The sequence below is a fragment of the Arvicanthis niloticus genome, chromosome 5 (genome assembly GCF_011762505.2).
Source record: "Arvicanthis niloticus isolate mArvNil1 chromosome 5, mArvNil1.pat.X, whole genome shotgun sequence".
Classification (NCBI taxonomy): Eukaryota; Metazoa; Chordata; class Mammalia; order Rodentia; family Muridae; genus Arvicanthis; species Arvicanthis niloticus.
Genome location: NC_047662.1, coordinates 31,068,684 through 31,084,183, shown reverse-complemented (window position 1 = coordinate 31,084,183; position 15,500 = coordinate 31,068,684). Strand labels below are relative to the sequence as shown.

At 48.6% G+C, this 15,500-nt stretch overlaps 2 protein-coding genes and 1 pseudogene across 22 annotated transcripts in view; all 3 read right to left on the bottom strand.

Moving 5' to 3' along the window:
* Bmp8a (bone morphogenetic protein 8a) overlaps window positions 1-5,076 on the bottom strand; it is a 29,690-nt gene extending 24,614 nt beyond the window's left edge. Inside the window, exon 1 of the mRNA XM_034503116.2 lies at window positions 4,510-5,076. Within this exon, the coding sequence (XP_034359007.1) occupies window positions 4,510-4,834 (325 nt within the window). The 5' untranslated portion in view covers window positions 4,835-5,076. The remainder of the gene's footprint in view (window positions 1-4,509) is intronic.
* A 732-nt stretch (window positions 5,077-5,808) lies between these two features.
* Window positions 5,809-6,841, bottom strand: LOC117708657 (small ribosomal subunit protein uS11 pseudogene; annotated as a pseudogene).
* A 4,607-nt stretch (window positions 6,842-11,448) lies between these two features.
* Window positions 11,449-15,500, bottom strand: part of Macf1 (microtubule actin crosslinking factor 1) — a 336,209-nt gene continuing 332,157 nt past the window's right edge. For all 21 annotated transcript variants that reach the window (XM_076934251.1, XM_076934254.1, XM_076934256.1 and 18 more), the window contains 2 exons: window positions 13,562-13,691; window positions 11,449-12,879 (listed from right to left, as the gene is read on the bottom strand). In XM_076934251.1, coding sequence (XP_076790366.1) covers window positions 12,623-12,879; window positions 13,562-13,691 — 387 coding nt within the window. In that variant the 3' untranslated portion in view covers window positions 11,449-12,622. The remainder of the gene's footprint in view (window positions 12,880-13,561; window positions 13,692-15,500) is intronic.

The following is a 15,500-nucleotide window of genomic DNA, read 5'->3' as shown; positions in this document are numbered from 1 at the left end:
ATCATTTGTGGGCCATTCATACAACTCAGAAGTTAAGAACCACAGAGACTAGAATGTGGGACTCTCAGAGAACTGCATAGGGTGGGAGTTTAACAGGCAGCACATCAGGGTGGCCACGTGCTGCAGGATCCCATTTCTATGAAGCTTAGAAACAGGCTGGAGGAGCCTCTGATGATAGGAATCCTGAAGCAGTTGCCCAGGGGGACTGGCTGGGAAGCATGATTCCCAGGGGGGGTTCATTATCTCATTGTGGATGGTCTGAATTCTATGAAATAAGCATGTGAAACTTATGTGGATGGCAGCTGCATGGAGGACATAAGCATCAGATGCAGAGGAATTGCTATGTGGTCTTGGGACTATCACAACCCTCTCTGAGCCTCACTCTCCTGTGGCAGTACTTGTAAATGCAAATGCAGGAACAGATGTGGAGGTCTGGGCATGTGGCCAGCACAGCTGTCATCTCACTCAGCTCTGGCAGCCCCTTAAGATGAGAACTTCCATCTCACAGAAGGGGAAACTGAGGCTCAGAGAGAGTGGGGTGCTTAGGAAAGTCCAGATCATAGAGTAGGCATAGCATCAGGATGAGAATTCTTTCTGTGTGAGTCCCAGGTCAGAAGTCCCTTGACCCAGCCCTCCTCAGGTCCTATTGTCTCCAAACTGTGCAGTGTGTGTGTGTGTGTGTGTGTGTGTGTGTGTGTGTGTGTGTGTCTTATACCTGACAACCATCTTCATGGCACATGTATGCATTCTCTGTCTCTCCCACTAGAAGTTCATCTCCCAAAGGACACAGGCAGTGTGAGTGCCCCTGCAACTGGAACCACGAGCCAGGCTTCCTGGCACATAGTAGGTACTGCATGACTACTTGTGGGAGGAATGGATGAATGGATGAATGAATGAATGAATGTTTCTTGAAGGAATTCCCTGGGTAAAAGCCAAAGGAGATGACCCTCGGTGATAAGAAAGGGTCTCTGGCTGCAGAGCTGGCAGGGACAGAGGGAGACCACAGCCAGTCTCTAATGCTCACACAGTCTCACTCTTTCATACCCGGCCACCATTCATGGCTGCCCCTGCCCTTGGCTATCGGAGGCCTCGGGGATAAAAGCTCCTGGTCTGGGAAAGGGGTCAATGCGTGTGCTGATGGCTCTGTGTGCTCCTGCCTAGACTCTGCCTGTTAGTGCTATTTGTGCCTCAGTTTCCCCATCCAGAACAGAACCACCTGCCTGTCCACTGACATGAGCAGAGCTGGTCCTTTCTGCCTCCTTCCGCCCTTGGGAAGGAGAGGAGAGCCTGAGGCCACCCAGCCAGGGACGGGGCAGTGAGCAAGGATGTTCCTCTGAAACAAACCCAACGATCAGGGCTGGGGGGAGGGGCATCTAGTTTTCCTGATACTATCACTCAGATGCCTGGAAGAAACAGACCACAGAAAGGAGGACACGTGGGCAGGGACAAGCAGGGACTACAGGCAGGGTCTGGGACTGTGAGTACCAGCTTAGCTCCAGGCTCTCCATTCTCTGAGCACAGGGACATCAGGGTATAGGAATCTGCTGTCACATCTGTTCTACAAGGTCACAGCCTGGACACCACTGGGATGCTGGTTCCAGAACTCTGACCTTCAGGATCGGCCTGGCTTGCTAACAGAACAGTATCTGGGTTTGTGTCTGACACTCAGGGCCTGGTAACACCAGGTAAACAATCATTCTAAGATGGGCACACTTGCTCACACCTTTAATCCCACTACTCAGGAGGCAGAGGCAGGTGAATCTCTGAGTTCAAGGCCAGCCTGGTCTACATAGTGAATTCCAGGACAGAAGGGCTACAGAGAAATGTTGTCTTGAAGAAAAAAAAATATCCATCTTTAGGTTTCAATGTACACAAGACACAGACACACAGGGCTAATTTATCTTCTTCTCCCAGCCTCTTTCTTTCAACAGGATTTGCTGTTACTCTGATGCCCTGGCTGCCTTTATACATATGATGTAGCCAGGCTGGCCTTGAAGCTGTGACAATCCTCCTGTCTCAGCCTGAGTGTTAGGATTATAGTCATAACTTAACACATGGAGCCACATAGAGGTTTTACTGCTACATGTGAAGGCTGGGATGTAGCTGGAAGGGCTTGGGGTCAGCAGTGGCCTGGCTCTGGGTCACACTGGGGTGGGCAGTGCCCGTGTCTTAGTTTACACTCTCAAGGGAGTGAGGTTGCTTTTCTGCTCCTGTTCATCTGTCAGTCAGTCATATAACCTTGAGGACAGGTCACTAGGAGTCCCATTTATTCATTTATTTTTAGACAGGGTCTCCCTGTGTTGCTCTGGCTGGCCTGGAACTCATAGAGCCCCACCCCCCACCCCCAGCCTCTGCCTCCTCGGTGCTGTAATTAAAGGTGTGTGTCACCATGCCAGGCCTAGGAGTCCCATTTAAAAGAACATATTTAGGCTCAGAGACAACAAGGGACTTCCCCAAAGTTTCCCAGCAACAGTTCCCACCAGAGCTGTTCATGTTGTGACCAGAGGAGAAGGTGGGGTGCAGAACATGGGCTGGGTGGTGACTCTTTCTGATCAGCAGCTCCTCTGGGGACATTCTTGGGCAAGTCTATCCTCCGTTCTTAGTCCTAAGCCCTGGGTCAGCTTGTCCTAAGGATGAAGCGACAGTTATAGCCCCACATGTGGTCTGTCCTAAGTCTCCACCCTGCCTTCTAAGCAGGAAAATAGTATGTAGATGCCTTCTGCCCTGTGCTTCCAGTCAGAAACACCAGCCTTCCCCCTGTGCTGGGCTCCACCCTACCTTGGCCACCACCAGCTATGGATGCGGAACAGAGGCTTGGGTGCCCTCTCTACCTTCCTTCAGGTAGGGAAAGAAGTGGCTGAGGATCCCACACACCCTGCTGTTCAATCCCCTATGCTCCTCTGCCCACATCCTATGGAAAGCTCTCCCCATCTTGGAGAGAATATCACCAACTTGAACATCGGAGGTAGAGCTATGCAGTCCAGGTATCTTCTGGGCTATTTCAGGGTAGTCACTGCCTCTCTGTGCCTCCCTGCTCTCCCCTGGGTAATGGGAGTGGAGACTGGATGGCTACCTGCTGCTAGAAGGATTAGATATGCCCTGCAGGGCTGGTGGCCATGGCAGGGTCCTTTCCCTGGTCTCAGCTCAAGCTGAGTGTTCAAACCTGCCCAGGCCAATAGCATCAGCAAAGCAGGTGGGGATCTAACCCACAATGAGGAAAACCTCCGGGGAAGTATCTTTCAGACTTTTAGAATTTGGGACTGGAGCACTCCCTGCTTGTAACTTCCTATAACCTTGGACTCCAGTCCTAGAGAATCTGATACCCTCTTCTGCCCCCATGAGGCACTGCGTGCACACAGACATACAGGCAGAAAAATCTTGAACACATAAAAGATTTTTTAAAATTTAAATTTAAATTTGAAGGTGGGGGATGTAGCTGGAGAGATAGCTCAGGAGACACCTGTTTCCCTACCTGAAGGCAGGTAGAGAGGCGGGCACCCAAACTTCTGTTCCCCATCCAAAGTACGGTGGAGCCCAGCACAGGAGGAAGGTGGGTGTTTGGGACAGGAGGGATCTACATACTGTCTTCTGCTTAGAGGGCAGGGTGGGGACTTAGGACAGACCACATGTGAGGCTGTACCTGCCTCTCCATCCTTAGGATCTTCTTAGAACCTGGATTTGATTTTCCAGCAACCCCCCCCCCCCCCCAGGCTGCTCACAACCATCTGTGACTCCAGTTTTGGGGCATCTGATGCTCTCATTAGCTTCTGCCAACACAGGGCATGAATGTGGTGCACAGACATACATGCAGGTAAAACACTCATACATGTAAGTTAAAAAATAAATAAATAAAAGACTAGGAGGAGAAAGTGGTCCTGATGTCTAGAGATCCCTGGAGAAAGGAGGAGCCACTCTTTGAGAGAATGGACTCACAGCTGCCCCTTGGGTCAGTCACTGGCCTGAACACTTTCCATGCCAGGCCAAAGTCCAGCCGCTGGGGCCCAGGCCCACGAGGCTACAGTCATGTCTGAGTCTGTCCACTCCACCTCCTGATACTGCACCCCACCCACCCACTTCCTATTGCACAGAAAGAGCCTGCTGTCCGGGCATGAGGGTCAGCTCTGGTCACTTTGATATGACCACAGGTTTCCACACTGAACTTTGTCCCTCTCTTCAGGGCTGCGTTTATCACAGTGACAGCATCACGGCCTCTGTTTACTCATCAGTCTCCCCAGGACTGTCTTCCGGTGCCACCTAGGGGACCTAGACATCGCCAGGTCCCAATTTCTGGGTGCCTTGGTGGGCGAAGACCCTGAGCATCAGCTGACACTCAGACCTTCCAATCCTGCCCCTGTAGTTCCCGTGGTTTTACTGAACCATGGCTCCCTCCTGTCCCAGGGGCCTTGTATTACTTGAAGGCATCATTCCCAGACAGGCGGCCACGCGCACAGCCACCCCTTCCTCCCCCCACCGCCCCATCCGGATCCCTGACGCCTTTTCTGCACTCACCCATGTTGACGAAGCTCATGACCAGGTCGGCACGGCCCAAGTGAGCCTGCGGTGGCCCGGCGTCGTCGTCGTCCGTCATGGCGTGATACAAGTCCAGCATGAAGAGGGGCGCGGACGCCGGCTGCCGGGCAGCGGCGGGTGGTGCACGGGGTCGGGGCCGCCCGGGCAGCCCGAGCACCGCCAGGATTTCGCGCTGCATGTCGCGGCGCTCCCGCGCTCCCAGGCGACGCTGGGGACAGGTGTGTGGGGGCCGTGGGCCGTGGCCGCCTCCCAGAGCGCACAGAGCAAGGCTCAATAGCCAGAGTGGCCCGGGACGCACAGCCATCTCCGACTTTCAGCGGGCGCGCATCCACCGTAAGCTGGCCTGGCTCAGGCGCGATGCCCCGACGGGGAGGACCAGACGGCGCAGTGGATCCCCTGAGCTCGCACCTGTCGCGGGCAGCTCTGCAGTGACTGCGCACTAAGCGCTCGGCAGGCGATCGCTGCCTCCGTAGGTCCCTCAGAGCAACGTGGGCTCTCACGGAGCTGATCCGCGAGTGTCTGGAGGAGGACCTGGGTAGCAGCTCAGAGCCGACAGCACTCGTCCTCGGCCCCGCCCCTGCCCGGACCAGCCAATGGTGACTCGGGGGCGGGTCCGAGTGCCGAGAGACTCCCGGAATAGTCTGCGCGCAACCGTTGATGCGCTAAGTGGTGGAATCCGCCTGGTGTACCCGTAGGTGGGTACGGGCGGGCTGGAGAGAGGCCTTTAAGGGTGTCCTAGGTCCCCATCCAGCTTCCGGGGCGCATACCTGGCTTCACGAGGAGGCATTGGGGTCTCTGAAGCAGCCACTCGCGCCCTGGACGCGGATGGAATCCTGACCCGATCAGCAGTGGGACCCGCAGAGTCGCCCTTCAGCTCTGGGAGTCTCTGCATGAGCCCCTAGTTCCGGCCGTCGGGGCCGGGCGGGTGGCAGCAGTGCAGCGAGGGTGGGGCACATTCCGTTGCCAGCAGTAACCAGGGCCCAGCCCCCGCTACTCCTTGGAGTCAGACTCCTTCTCCGCCTGGCGGATCCCGTTGTAGAATCCAACCCGGGATGGGCTCTGAGCCTCCCGAAGGAGGGCCACCTTTGCTTATCTCATTTGTGACAGTTCTCAGGGGCTTGCAAGAAAGGGACCTTGCAAAAACTCCCTGACTGGTTCTGCTCCTTTATGCAGTCCTGCCTACCAAGGCGGCTGCCACAGCACTGACACTGTCAATAAAGGTGTTGGTGTGGGTCAAGTGGGGCAGCGAATGAGGGTGGAAGGAATTGAACAGGAAAGTCGGAAGCCAGGGAGGAAAGAATGAAGCAGCGGGAATGGCTGTCAAGGCTGGGCCAGTCATAACGACAGGTAACAGGGCTTCCAGACTATTAACGTTTAAAGCCATTATGGGCATACAGCTGCCTCTTTTCCTTTCCTTTTTTCTTCCTTTTCTTTTTTCTATTTCTTGCTTAGCTTACACAAAGCAATTTATTAACAAAATAATTTTGAGAAGTCCTGTTCACAGACCACGATGATCCCCTTTCTTCTAGTGCTGTCACAAGGAATGGGACAACCTGCCCAATCTTTACATCCCTGAACAAGTCAAAGTGCTGAGGGTTGACTGGGCTCCAGATCCAGGACTCTTGGTTCTGTTTCCTCCTGCGGTCTGGAGTTTGCTATGCAGGGCAATCCCTCCCAGCTCCTTGCACCTCTGGTCCACATCGCTAACACGGACAAAGGTATCACTGAAGAATGTAAAGATACAGTAGACACCAAATACATTCTTTCCTTCAGCCACTTGAGGTCCAAGGCAGATGGCTAGTTCCTCCTTTCCTTCCCCTTGGGAGGCTCTGTTTCTGAATGTCATCTCCAGACCCCTAAACCAGGTCTGCCCCGCTCTGAGGCAGGTTCTCACTATGTAGCATTCTGACCTGGAACTTGACCTATAAAACAGGCAGGTATATCTATGAGATCTATAGAAGTCACAGATACGCCTGCCTATCCCTGCCTCTTATGGATTATGGCATGTGCTACTGTGTACAAAAGCTTTTTTTTTTTCTTTTCCTCTTCTTTTCTTTCTTTCTTTCTTTCTTTCTTTCTTTCCTTCTTTCTTTTTCTTTTTTAAACAATGGGAAAGCTGAAGGTTAAGCACTTTACACAGTGCAACTGGAGAGCTGGAGGTTGAGGGTGGGTGTTGGAGAGGCTTCCAGGAGAGAGACCATAAAGGCCCTGCAGGTGGTGCTACATGAGGGTCTGGCCAACCAATTAAGGATTCTCTAGTGTGCATTCAAAATAAAAATCCAAATAAATGTATAACGCCTACCAAAATCATGCTGATATGATCCTTTTGAAGTTTTTTTTTTTTTCTTAAATGTGTGCACCTCCTGTGTGCAAGTGTCCTCTAAGGCCAGAAGAGGGCAATGGGCCCCCTGGAACTGGAATTACAGCCCATTGTGAGCCACCTGATGCTCTGGGAAACTGAACCCATATTTCTCCAGCCTTGTTTCAAAGCTTCAAGTATCAACTCAGCCCTTCAAGTAATCATGTTTAGTCTGTCTTTTATCCAACAGGTCAATTTCTATACTGCTTCAAAGCCCCCGTTAAGACACCGAGCTGAGCCTGGCAGTGGTGGCACACGCCTTTAATCCCAGCACGTGGGAGGCAGAGGCAGGTGAATTTCTGAGTTTGAGGCCAGCCTGGTCTACAGAGTGAGTTCCAGGACAGCCAGGGCTACACAGAGAAACCCTGTCTCGAAAAACAAACAAACAAAAGGTAAAAGACACAGAACTGGAGAGAGAATGAATCTCTTGAGGATCATTCATCAATAAAATTGGTGGCTTCTAGTTTAGGCAGGAAATAGGAGGTGGGACATCCTTAGGCAGAAAGGATTCTAGGATAGTGCCAGGCACAGGAGAGTCTCTCAAGAAGATGTGAGGAGATGGATGTCACCTGAGATGTTACCTGAGCACAGGTAACCAGACACATGGCAGAATGTAGATTGGAATAACTGAGTTATTTGAAGTTATGGTTTAGTCAGAGAAGAGACTGGCTATATGGCCAAGGTATCTGTAAATATATTTTGAGTCTGAGTTTTATTTCTGGGAGCATGGGGCTGGGAGGAAGATCCAGAGTGAACTTCAACACAGAACAACTGGAGGGGCAGGAAGATGGATGTAAATTCAAACCAGAATAGTTTACATAGTTCAAGACAGCCAGGACTAGCTTCATAGCTATAGTCATACCTTGTCTCAAAACAAAAACAAAACAAACAGAACAAGGAGGAGAGGGAGGAGGGGGAAGGAGGAGGGGGAGGAGGAGGATAGAACAGAAAGAAGGAAGAAAATGGGGAAATGTTGGGCTTTTAAGGACGATGCTGCCAAGTAGCCTTTGCAACTGCTCCAGTAGAGGCTAGAGCTAGAATGCTGAGGGAAGTGTGGGTAGGAGGGAGGGGAGACAAAATCAGGAAATAGGGAAAGGGGCTGACAATAATTCTCTAATAGTGATGGGGTGAAAGATGTGGGGCTGAATTCAGAGGGCTTGATGACTGAGGTGGAGGTTAGATGTTGCCCATATCAGTTTTGTTCAGGAACTCTTGAGTCTCCTGCCCACAGCTTCCTCTCCCCCCCTCCCCTCTGGACCCTGGATACCCTCTGCACCAGTCTCTACATCATACCATCAAGAACCTCCCACTCTACCTGTAGTTCTCAGGTGGCATTCTAGGCTATCCTGGGCTACTAGGCTATCAGCATGAGGCCAGTTCTTAGGGCTGAAACATTCATGTCAACTTAGGAGCTAGCCACTTTCTCTCTCCACAGTGCTTCCTATTCCTGTAAACTGAAACCAGGCTTAGCCAGTCATCCAAGAGCCTCCATCCAGAATCCAATTTGGCAATTGTGATGGTGGGCTGCTCTGTACTGAGCCTGAACCAAGACTCCACCTTTTGAGCAGTCCCCACTCTAATGGTGTTGACCACCTGTGAACTTGATCATTTCTAAAAGCAGAAGGAAAGCTGCATCCCCAGAGGAGCTGGTGAAGTTTCTGGAAGGTGCCAGAAAGAGGAGGTAGGTTCCTGTGAGTAGAACCCTGGAACAGCAGAAAGACTAAGGTGGCTAAAGCTTCTTGAAGAAGATAGTGTCAACACCTGAGCTTTCTGGCTCACCTGCTGACTATGACTTTGCTAGGTTACTGAACTTTCTTATCCATAGGGGACTCAAAATCATAGAATTGGGATTTATATTGAGATGTACCTAGAATGCAAGTTCTCTATGATGTATAGAATGCTGGAAAGCATTCCATAAATGTTAGCTGTTGATGTATCACTTATCTCAGATGTGAGTGCACATGCATGTTGCATGTGTGGATTTCTTACCATGCGGGCTCTGGGTTGAGCTCAGGTCATTATTAGCCTTGGGGGTAAGTGTCTTCACTTGCTGAACCATCTAACTGGCCATCAAACATGGATTTTTTGAATCACATCTCAGGACTATTATTATGAGGGAAGAGACTCGTGTAGAGGTTAGAAGATGATTTTGTGGAATCCGTTCCCAACGTTTTTGTGGGTTCTGGGGATTGCAGGCAGGCCTCCAGGCTTGCGTGGTCAGCACCTTTACTGCTGATCCCCCTTGTCAGCCGTTGTAGTGTCTTAAGCCTTTACCTAGCCTGTTTTCTAGGTCTACACAGATTCCTGTTGAATGGAAGCTTTATGTGGAGCCACCACCAGGCAAGCTTTTGTCTTTAAGATTTAATTGTGTGTGCAGGAGTGTGTATGTCCTTAGAGGCCAGAGGCATTGGACTTTTCACCCTATGTGGGTGCTGGGATCTTAGCTCAAGGCCTGCCTGCAAGAACAGTACATGCTTTTAACCCCGTCCCCCTCCAGCCATATCTCCAGGCATCCCTCACCCCTGCCTGCCAAATGAGCTTTGTGGAACACTCAGAACCTAAATTTCCTGGGAAGAAAGAAAAAGCCGGTAGTGCCCTCCTACCTATCAGCCAGTCCTGCCATGCTCCTGCAGCTGAGTACCTGGAAGCAGGTGAAAGATCCAAAAAAAAAAAAAAAAAAAAACAAAAACAAAAAAAAACCAAAAAACAACAACAACAACAAAAAACTATTCTACACTAAGTTCCCATAGAACTTAAGAATAAGATTTTTAATGAAAAATAAATGTATTTAAATTATGTACATACTAAGATGGCTGTGGTGGCACAGGCCTTTAATCCCAGCAGAGGCAGGCAGATCTCAATGAGTTCAGAGACCAGCCTAGTCTACAGTGAGTTCCAGGACAGCCAAGGCTACATGCTAAGACCTTGTCTCAAAACCAAAACAAGTAGGTGTGTGTCACATGTAGGTATGTACACGCGAGTGCAGATGCCTAAGGAGACTGTCTGACAATGGTGCTGGGAACTAAACCCAAGTTCTTTGGAAAAGTAGCAAATGCTTTTTTCTCTGCATAGCCCTGGCTATCCTGGAACTCACTCTGAAGACCAGAACTCAGAGATGTGTGTGCCTCTGCCTCCCTAGTGCTGGGATAGAAGATGTGCACCAACATAATCCAGTGTAAGTGCTCTTAACACGTCTCCAGCCCCAGATATTTATTTTTAATTATAAGTATGTATAGCACGTGGGTATGTACATGTGTGCACAGTATCTATGGAGGCCAGATTCCCTGGAGCTGGAGTTACAGGTGGTTGTATTCCACCACGGGTGCTGGGAACTGAAGAGATCTTCTGCAAGTGCAGCAAGAGTCTTAACTGCTGAGCCAACTCTCCAGTGCCAAGCCTGAAGGTCACCCGGTTCTATGAAAAGAGCACATAAGGAGCTCACCCGGCTATGCACTCCTCTCATTCTGAACATTTGGCCTTATGCAGCTTTGGCAAACATGCATTCACGTCTTGCCAAATTCTCGAATTTGAGGGGCATGTGGTCTGAAGAGTGAGAACATTGGGCTGAGTCAGGTCTCCTTTCTTGAGTTCTCTTTCAGTCAGTATCTGGTTGTTCTAGTCATATCAGGGCCAGCTAAGGACTGGAGAAGTGGAAACATCAGACTAACAAAGTTCAAGACTCAACTCCAGAAGAGTCCACCATGGCTTCATACCGCGATCTCATGCATATATCTGCCTTTCCACCTATAACAAAAAAAAGGGAGACTAGACTGCCTTCCAGAATTGAGACCAAATGTCTAGTGGGCGTAACTTCACCTATTTGTCTTCCCCAATAATTAGGTAGCTTTTTCCTGCACAAGTCTGGAAACTAGCAAGAGGGCCTCAGGGCAGCCACCCCCTCTGCCCTTGTCTACTGTGGCCTATGACAAGAGGGTGCACGGCAAACTAGGAAGTTTGAGAACAGCAAAGGCAACGATGGCTCCTGAAATGTACAAACTGCAAGGCGTTCTGTCTAGGTAACCAGCAGGCGACTGGCATCACCCATGAGAAGAGGCAGCTCAGTCTACACGCCTCCATCTCCCATGTAACCTGCCCTGAATCAGCCCCTTACAGCGCCATCTGGTGAGCTAGTTTCTCAGAATAAGTTTCTCCCCATGCTTTGGCTTTGCCTGTCCATTTGTTTGCACGCTATACACAGTGGTTTCAAGGTTAACAGGGTAACTAGTCTGTCTGGCTGTGAACTTCTACCATCCGACAGAACTTTCAGCATATGGGAAGTCTGTCCATCCCAAGGTAAATTCCTCACACACTGTTGAATCGTGTAGGTAGACAGGACCCCTTCCCTATGTATCTGTGTGAGAACAGCCCGCTTCTCTGGTGCCTCATTAAAATTAACAAGGGTAAGATTAAAAAAAAAAAAGTAATGAGTTCTATGATTTTTTTTCCATCAAGAAAACTCTTGTTGAATGATGTATTAAGTACTACAACATTTTCATACCTCAGCGGTAACATTTAAATATAAAGTTGTGGTTCAGAATAAAGCCAGGAATTACAAAACATTTGTTACTGCAAGCAATTTTAATACAAAAGTGTGTCTTGTTTCTAAACAGTTCATTGGTAGAGCTTCAGTTTCTGCCTCAATTAAAACCAATTGAGATACTCACACAGCAACATGGTCAGAGCTGACAAGGAACAGCAGCTAAAAAACAGGAGCCCCAGACAGCCCCTCTGTGGTCACTTGGTCAGCTGACTTTATTACACACAAAAAGACGGAAGCAAACGGGACTGGTGAACAGGTGTGCTGGTGAACTCCGCTAAAAGATGAGCGAGTGTTTGTCTTAGGTCCGCATTTCAAAATGGGCTCATGGAATTCATTCCTCAGTTCATGGGAGGTTGATCGACCATTTAAATAAATAGGAAATAAAAAGCAGATAAACAAATCTGTAATTCACAGTGCCACCAAGGAGTCCCCCTCACCAGGGGCCTGGGGCCTGGTGTGTACAGGAGTCATTAAGGGCTGGGTTGGACAGTTAGTTACAAATCAGTTTAAAACCCCAATGTTTTGAAGTTTCCTTTTACCCCTGAATCCTAGCAGCTATGTGCCCTTTAACGCCCAGTACTGAGACATTATTTTAAGACAGTATTGCAATGAACTCTTTGCTGTATCATGTGCAAAAGCTATCTAGATGAGGTTCTGTCTCTTCAGCTAAAATTACATAACAGGAAAACAGTGGAAATGCAATCTTAAGTGTCCTCTCCTTAATTTTTGCTAATTGAGGTGTCTGTGATTTAGAAAGAAGAGTTCCTTAAACATTGCGGAATTCTGAATTTTTTTAATATAATTTATCTTGCTGATATAGCAAGTCAAGTTTATAAAGAAGATGTATTTAGGAATAATCCTAAAAGATAAAGCAGGTTTATAAGCCTGCACCACATGAAACCCTATGTAGAGGCTTTTCTTTTTAATACACATCTGCATCTTGACCTTTTGTTTTCCTCAAATATTTCATCTCTGGGCCCTATCTGTTACAGGGTTACCAGGAGGCAACTTTTATCTACATAAATATTCACATGAAAATAGTAACTTACAAAAAGGAAAAAAAATAAGGCAGCTTCATAACACAATTATTCTTTTACAATTTTAACAATATAAGTTCTCCCGTTCAGAATAAATATACACCAATGTACGGAGCAGGATTCAACGTGGATAGTGGTGTGGGTGCTTGTACAGTGTCATCGCTTGGGACCTGGAGTCCTGGGGGAGGCAGTGGTGGTCTTCTTAGACATGGTTGGGATTTTGGAAGGTTTGGTGAGCCCTCTTCTGGAGCTGCCCTGGCCCCCGGCAGCACTGCTCTCAGAAGTGTCTGAACAAGCCGACTGCGTCTCTAGAAGGTCAAAGTCAGAGGCATCGCTTCCTCGACGGCTACTGGCTCGACTCCCTGCCCGACTCCCGGCCCGACTCCCAGGACGGCTGGCAGACTTCTTAGGGTCTGGAATTTAAGAATCAAGCAGGAGACTTAATGGAAAAAACACTGAAATGGAAACACAAGTGACCAGGGCAAGGTGGCTGCGGCTAACAGCTCTTGATTTGCTGCATGGTCTTGGGGAAATCACAGCCATTCTGGATCCACACATCATGACAGCAGATGAACCTTTTCTGGTCTGTGAGGCTACCTACACGATCCTGAGGAGCCGCAGGAAGCAGCTGCTGTTAGCAGCTGGACCACCTTTCAAAGCTGCCCCATTACCTAAGCATGGGTGGATGAACTGATGAGGTTGTAGTGTTTGTGAGCAGTTGCTAAAAGGAGGTGCAGGTGGGGAGGGACAAGTTCTGGTTCCCAGGAGGAATAGCAGTCAGCCACTCCACTTTCCCAGTTCACCAGCAGCCATGAAAGACATGGCAAACCAGGCAAGTTACTAACAAGCAGCTTGCTTTTAGTTCAGGCTGGACCCCTTCTTCCTTTTAGTCGACTACGATCATTTCTGATCCAGAAAAAGGGCTCTAGTGTTTAGTGCAGGAGGACAGTTGTTGTAGTGACAAGAAAAAAAGCAATGGTTGCCTAACAACCATAAGTCTCTTCCAGCAATGGCTCCTGCCTGAGAGGCTTTTGCCTCCTGGCTCATAGCAGCTGGGTTATCCCTCCCACCCTCAGCCCAGGAATGGGCACTTACCTGCCCGGTTAGTTTTGGCACCTGTGGAAGCTGGGGAAGAACTATTGCTGGTGTCACCAGCAAGGGATGTTCGGCTAGAATGAAAAGTTGGTGTTGGTCGTTTCAGCTTGCTGCCTGTTGATGAAATTACCTTAAAAATAACAAAAGATCTTATTTAGTTGATACAATCTTTGATAGGTATGTAACTGAATTGTCTATTTAAAAGGCTTTTTATAGATAACGATTTGAAAAAGCAAATTAAAAAGTCCAGGAAAACAAAGATTTATTTACAAAATGTTCTAGATTGTAGATTTTTTAAAAAATATTTTCAAAAAGAAGTAGTTAAGGTCCAATTAAAGCTTCAGATTGTCTTCTAATGTCTTCCCCCTAGGGATGGTAACCTCGCAATGGCTTTTATCCTGCTGACACACTTCCCCTAGGAATGTGAGATCTTCTGGTAGTGAGCTACTCTGGTTAAACATGAATAAGGTGAGGGGTTATCAGAAGAGAAATCCAAACACCCTGTGTGCTGGGGCAGCAACTAAAGCAGAGTCAGACACTCACCCACTATCATCAAGCACACACAACAATTGTAGTCACGATCTATTTATGAGCCAGCCTGTACTCTCCCCTCAGGAAATAAGGAATGAATCTTGTTTCTCCATTTCTATCATACACCCTTCCTGTTCAGTAAACTGTCAGGGTCTCCTTGCTGTTTGTCCTATGGCTCAGGGAAGTCTTGCCCACTTGTTCTTAACTGAGCCCACACTGTCACTGTACAGTAACTTTCCTCCCCAAACACACGCACAGTTTAGACCGTGTACTTCGGGGACCATGTTGCGAGGGTACTCTTGTCAGGAAAGCCTCACCTCTCAGTATGACTTGAGGCTTTCTACTGCATTTCCGTTTTTAGGGATAGTATTATTCATTGCCTGACATCTATATCTGCTTATTGCATCTGTCCCAAATTAAAGCATCAATTTCATAAAGGGAGTAACTTTTGTGTTATTGGTATACCCTCACCTCTTAGCACCTTAAACCATGTGGCAGAGAGGACACCATATGGCCTTGCTGAATAGCAATGCATAGACGCATGTCCTAACCTGAAGAAGTTGCATTTCATGACTGTTGTTATTGGGGAGAGCTACATTTCCTTATGTGATGTTTTTAATACCATAGATTTTATATAGAGAAAGAATATTTTAAAGTCTGATTTAAACTATTACTTAAAACATGGAATATAATTCCAGTTTCTCTGTGGAGTAAGTTGGGTAAATTGTTTTCCAGAACCTTTAAGATGCTTACATAGATAGGAGAGGAAAGCTACCTATCTCATTGTGCAGGCTGAACTTCTTCATGAAGGAAAAGCAAAAGCGACAGAAGTGATTAACACTCAAGCAGGAACTCTCCAGGCACCCAGGAGGAGGAGCACCAGTTCCCAGAGCTACCCTAACCCTGAGCACTGTTGCCTGAGTCCACAGCTCTGGCGCCTCTGGGCTGGGGCTCTAATTTAGGAGCCTGGCCTGGCCACAGGGCATCAATGAGTAAATAACTTGAAATAAAAGATTACATTGTAAAGCAAAGCAAAAAAGCCATCTCTCAGAGTCATATGCAATCTGTGTCACAGAGGGGAAAGCCAGGGCAAGCTGAGTCTTGGGCTCTCCACAGTGGTGCTGGCAGTGGGAGGAGTCCAAAGCTGTCAGTTCATTCACAGCCACTGGCATCTGTGCCCTTGTTTCTCCAGTTGCAGCCTTGCCTTCGCCTCTCTGCCTGGGTTTTCAGTGGTTTTCTTTTCCTCTTTTGAGACAGGCTCTCAATACACAGTCCCGTGGCCTTGATGTTATGTCACACCTGCCGCCCCCGCCCCCCCCCCCCAAGTGCTTCATTATAGGTGTGTGCCACAATACCAGCCAGGTTTTGTTTCTCTAACACTGGTCTTCCAAAAGTGTTAAGGTATTAT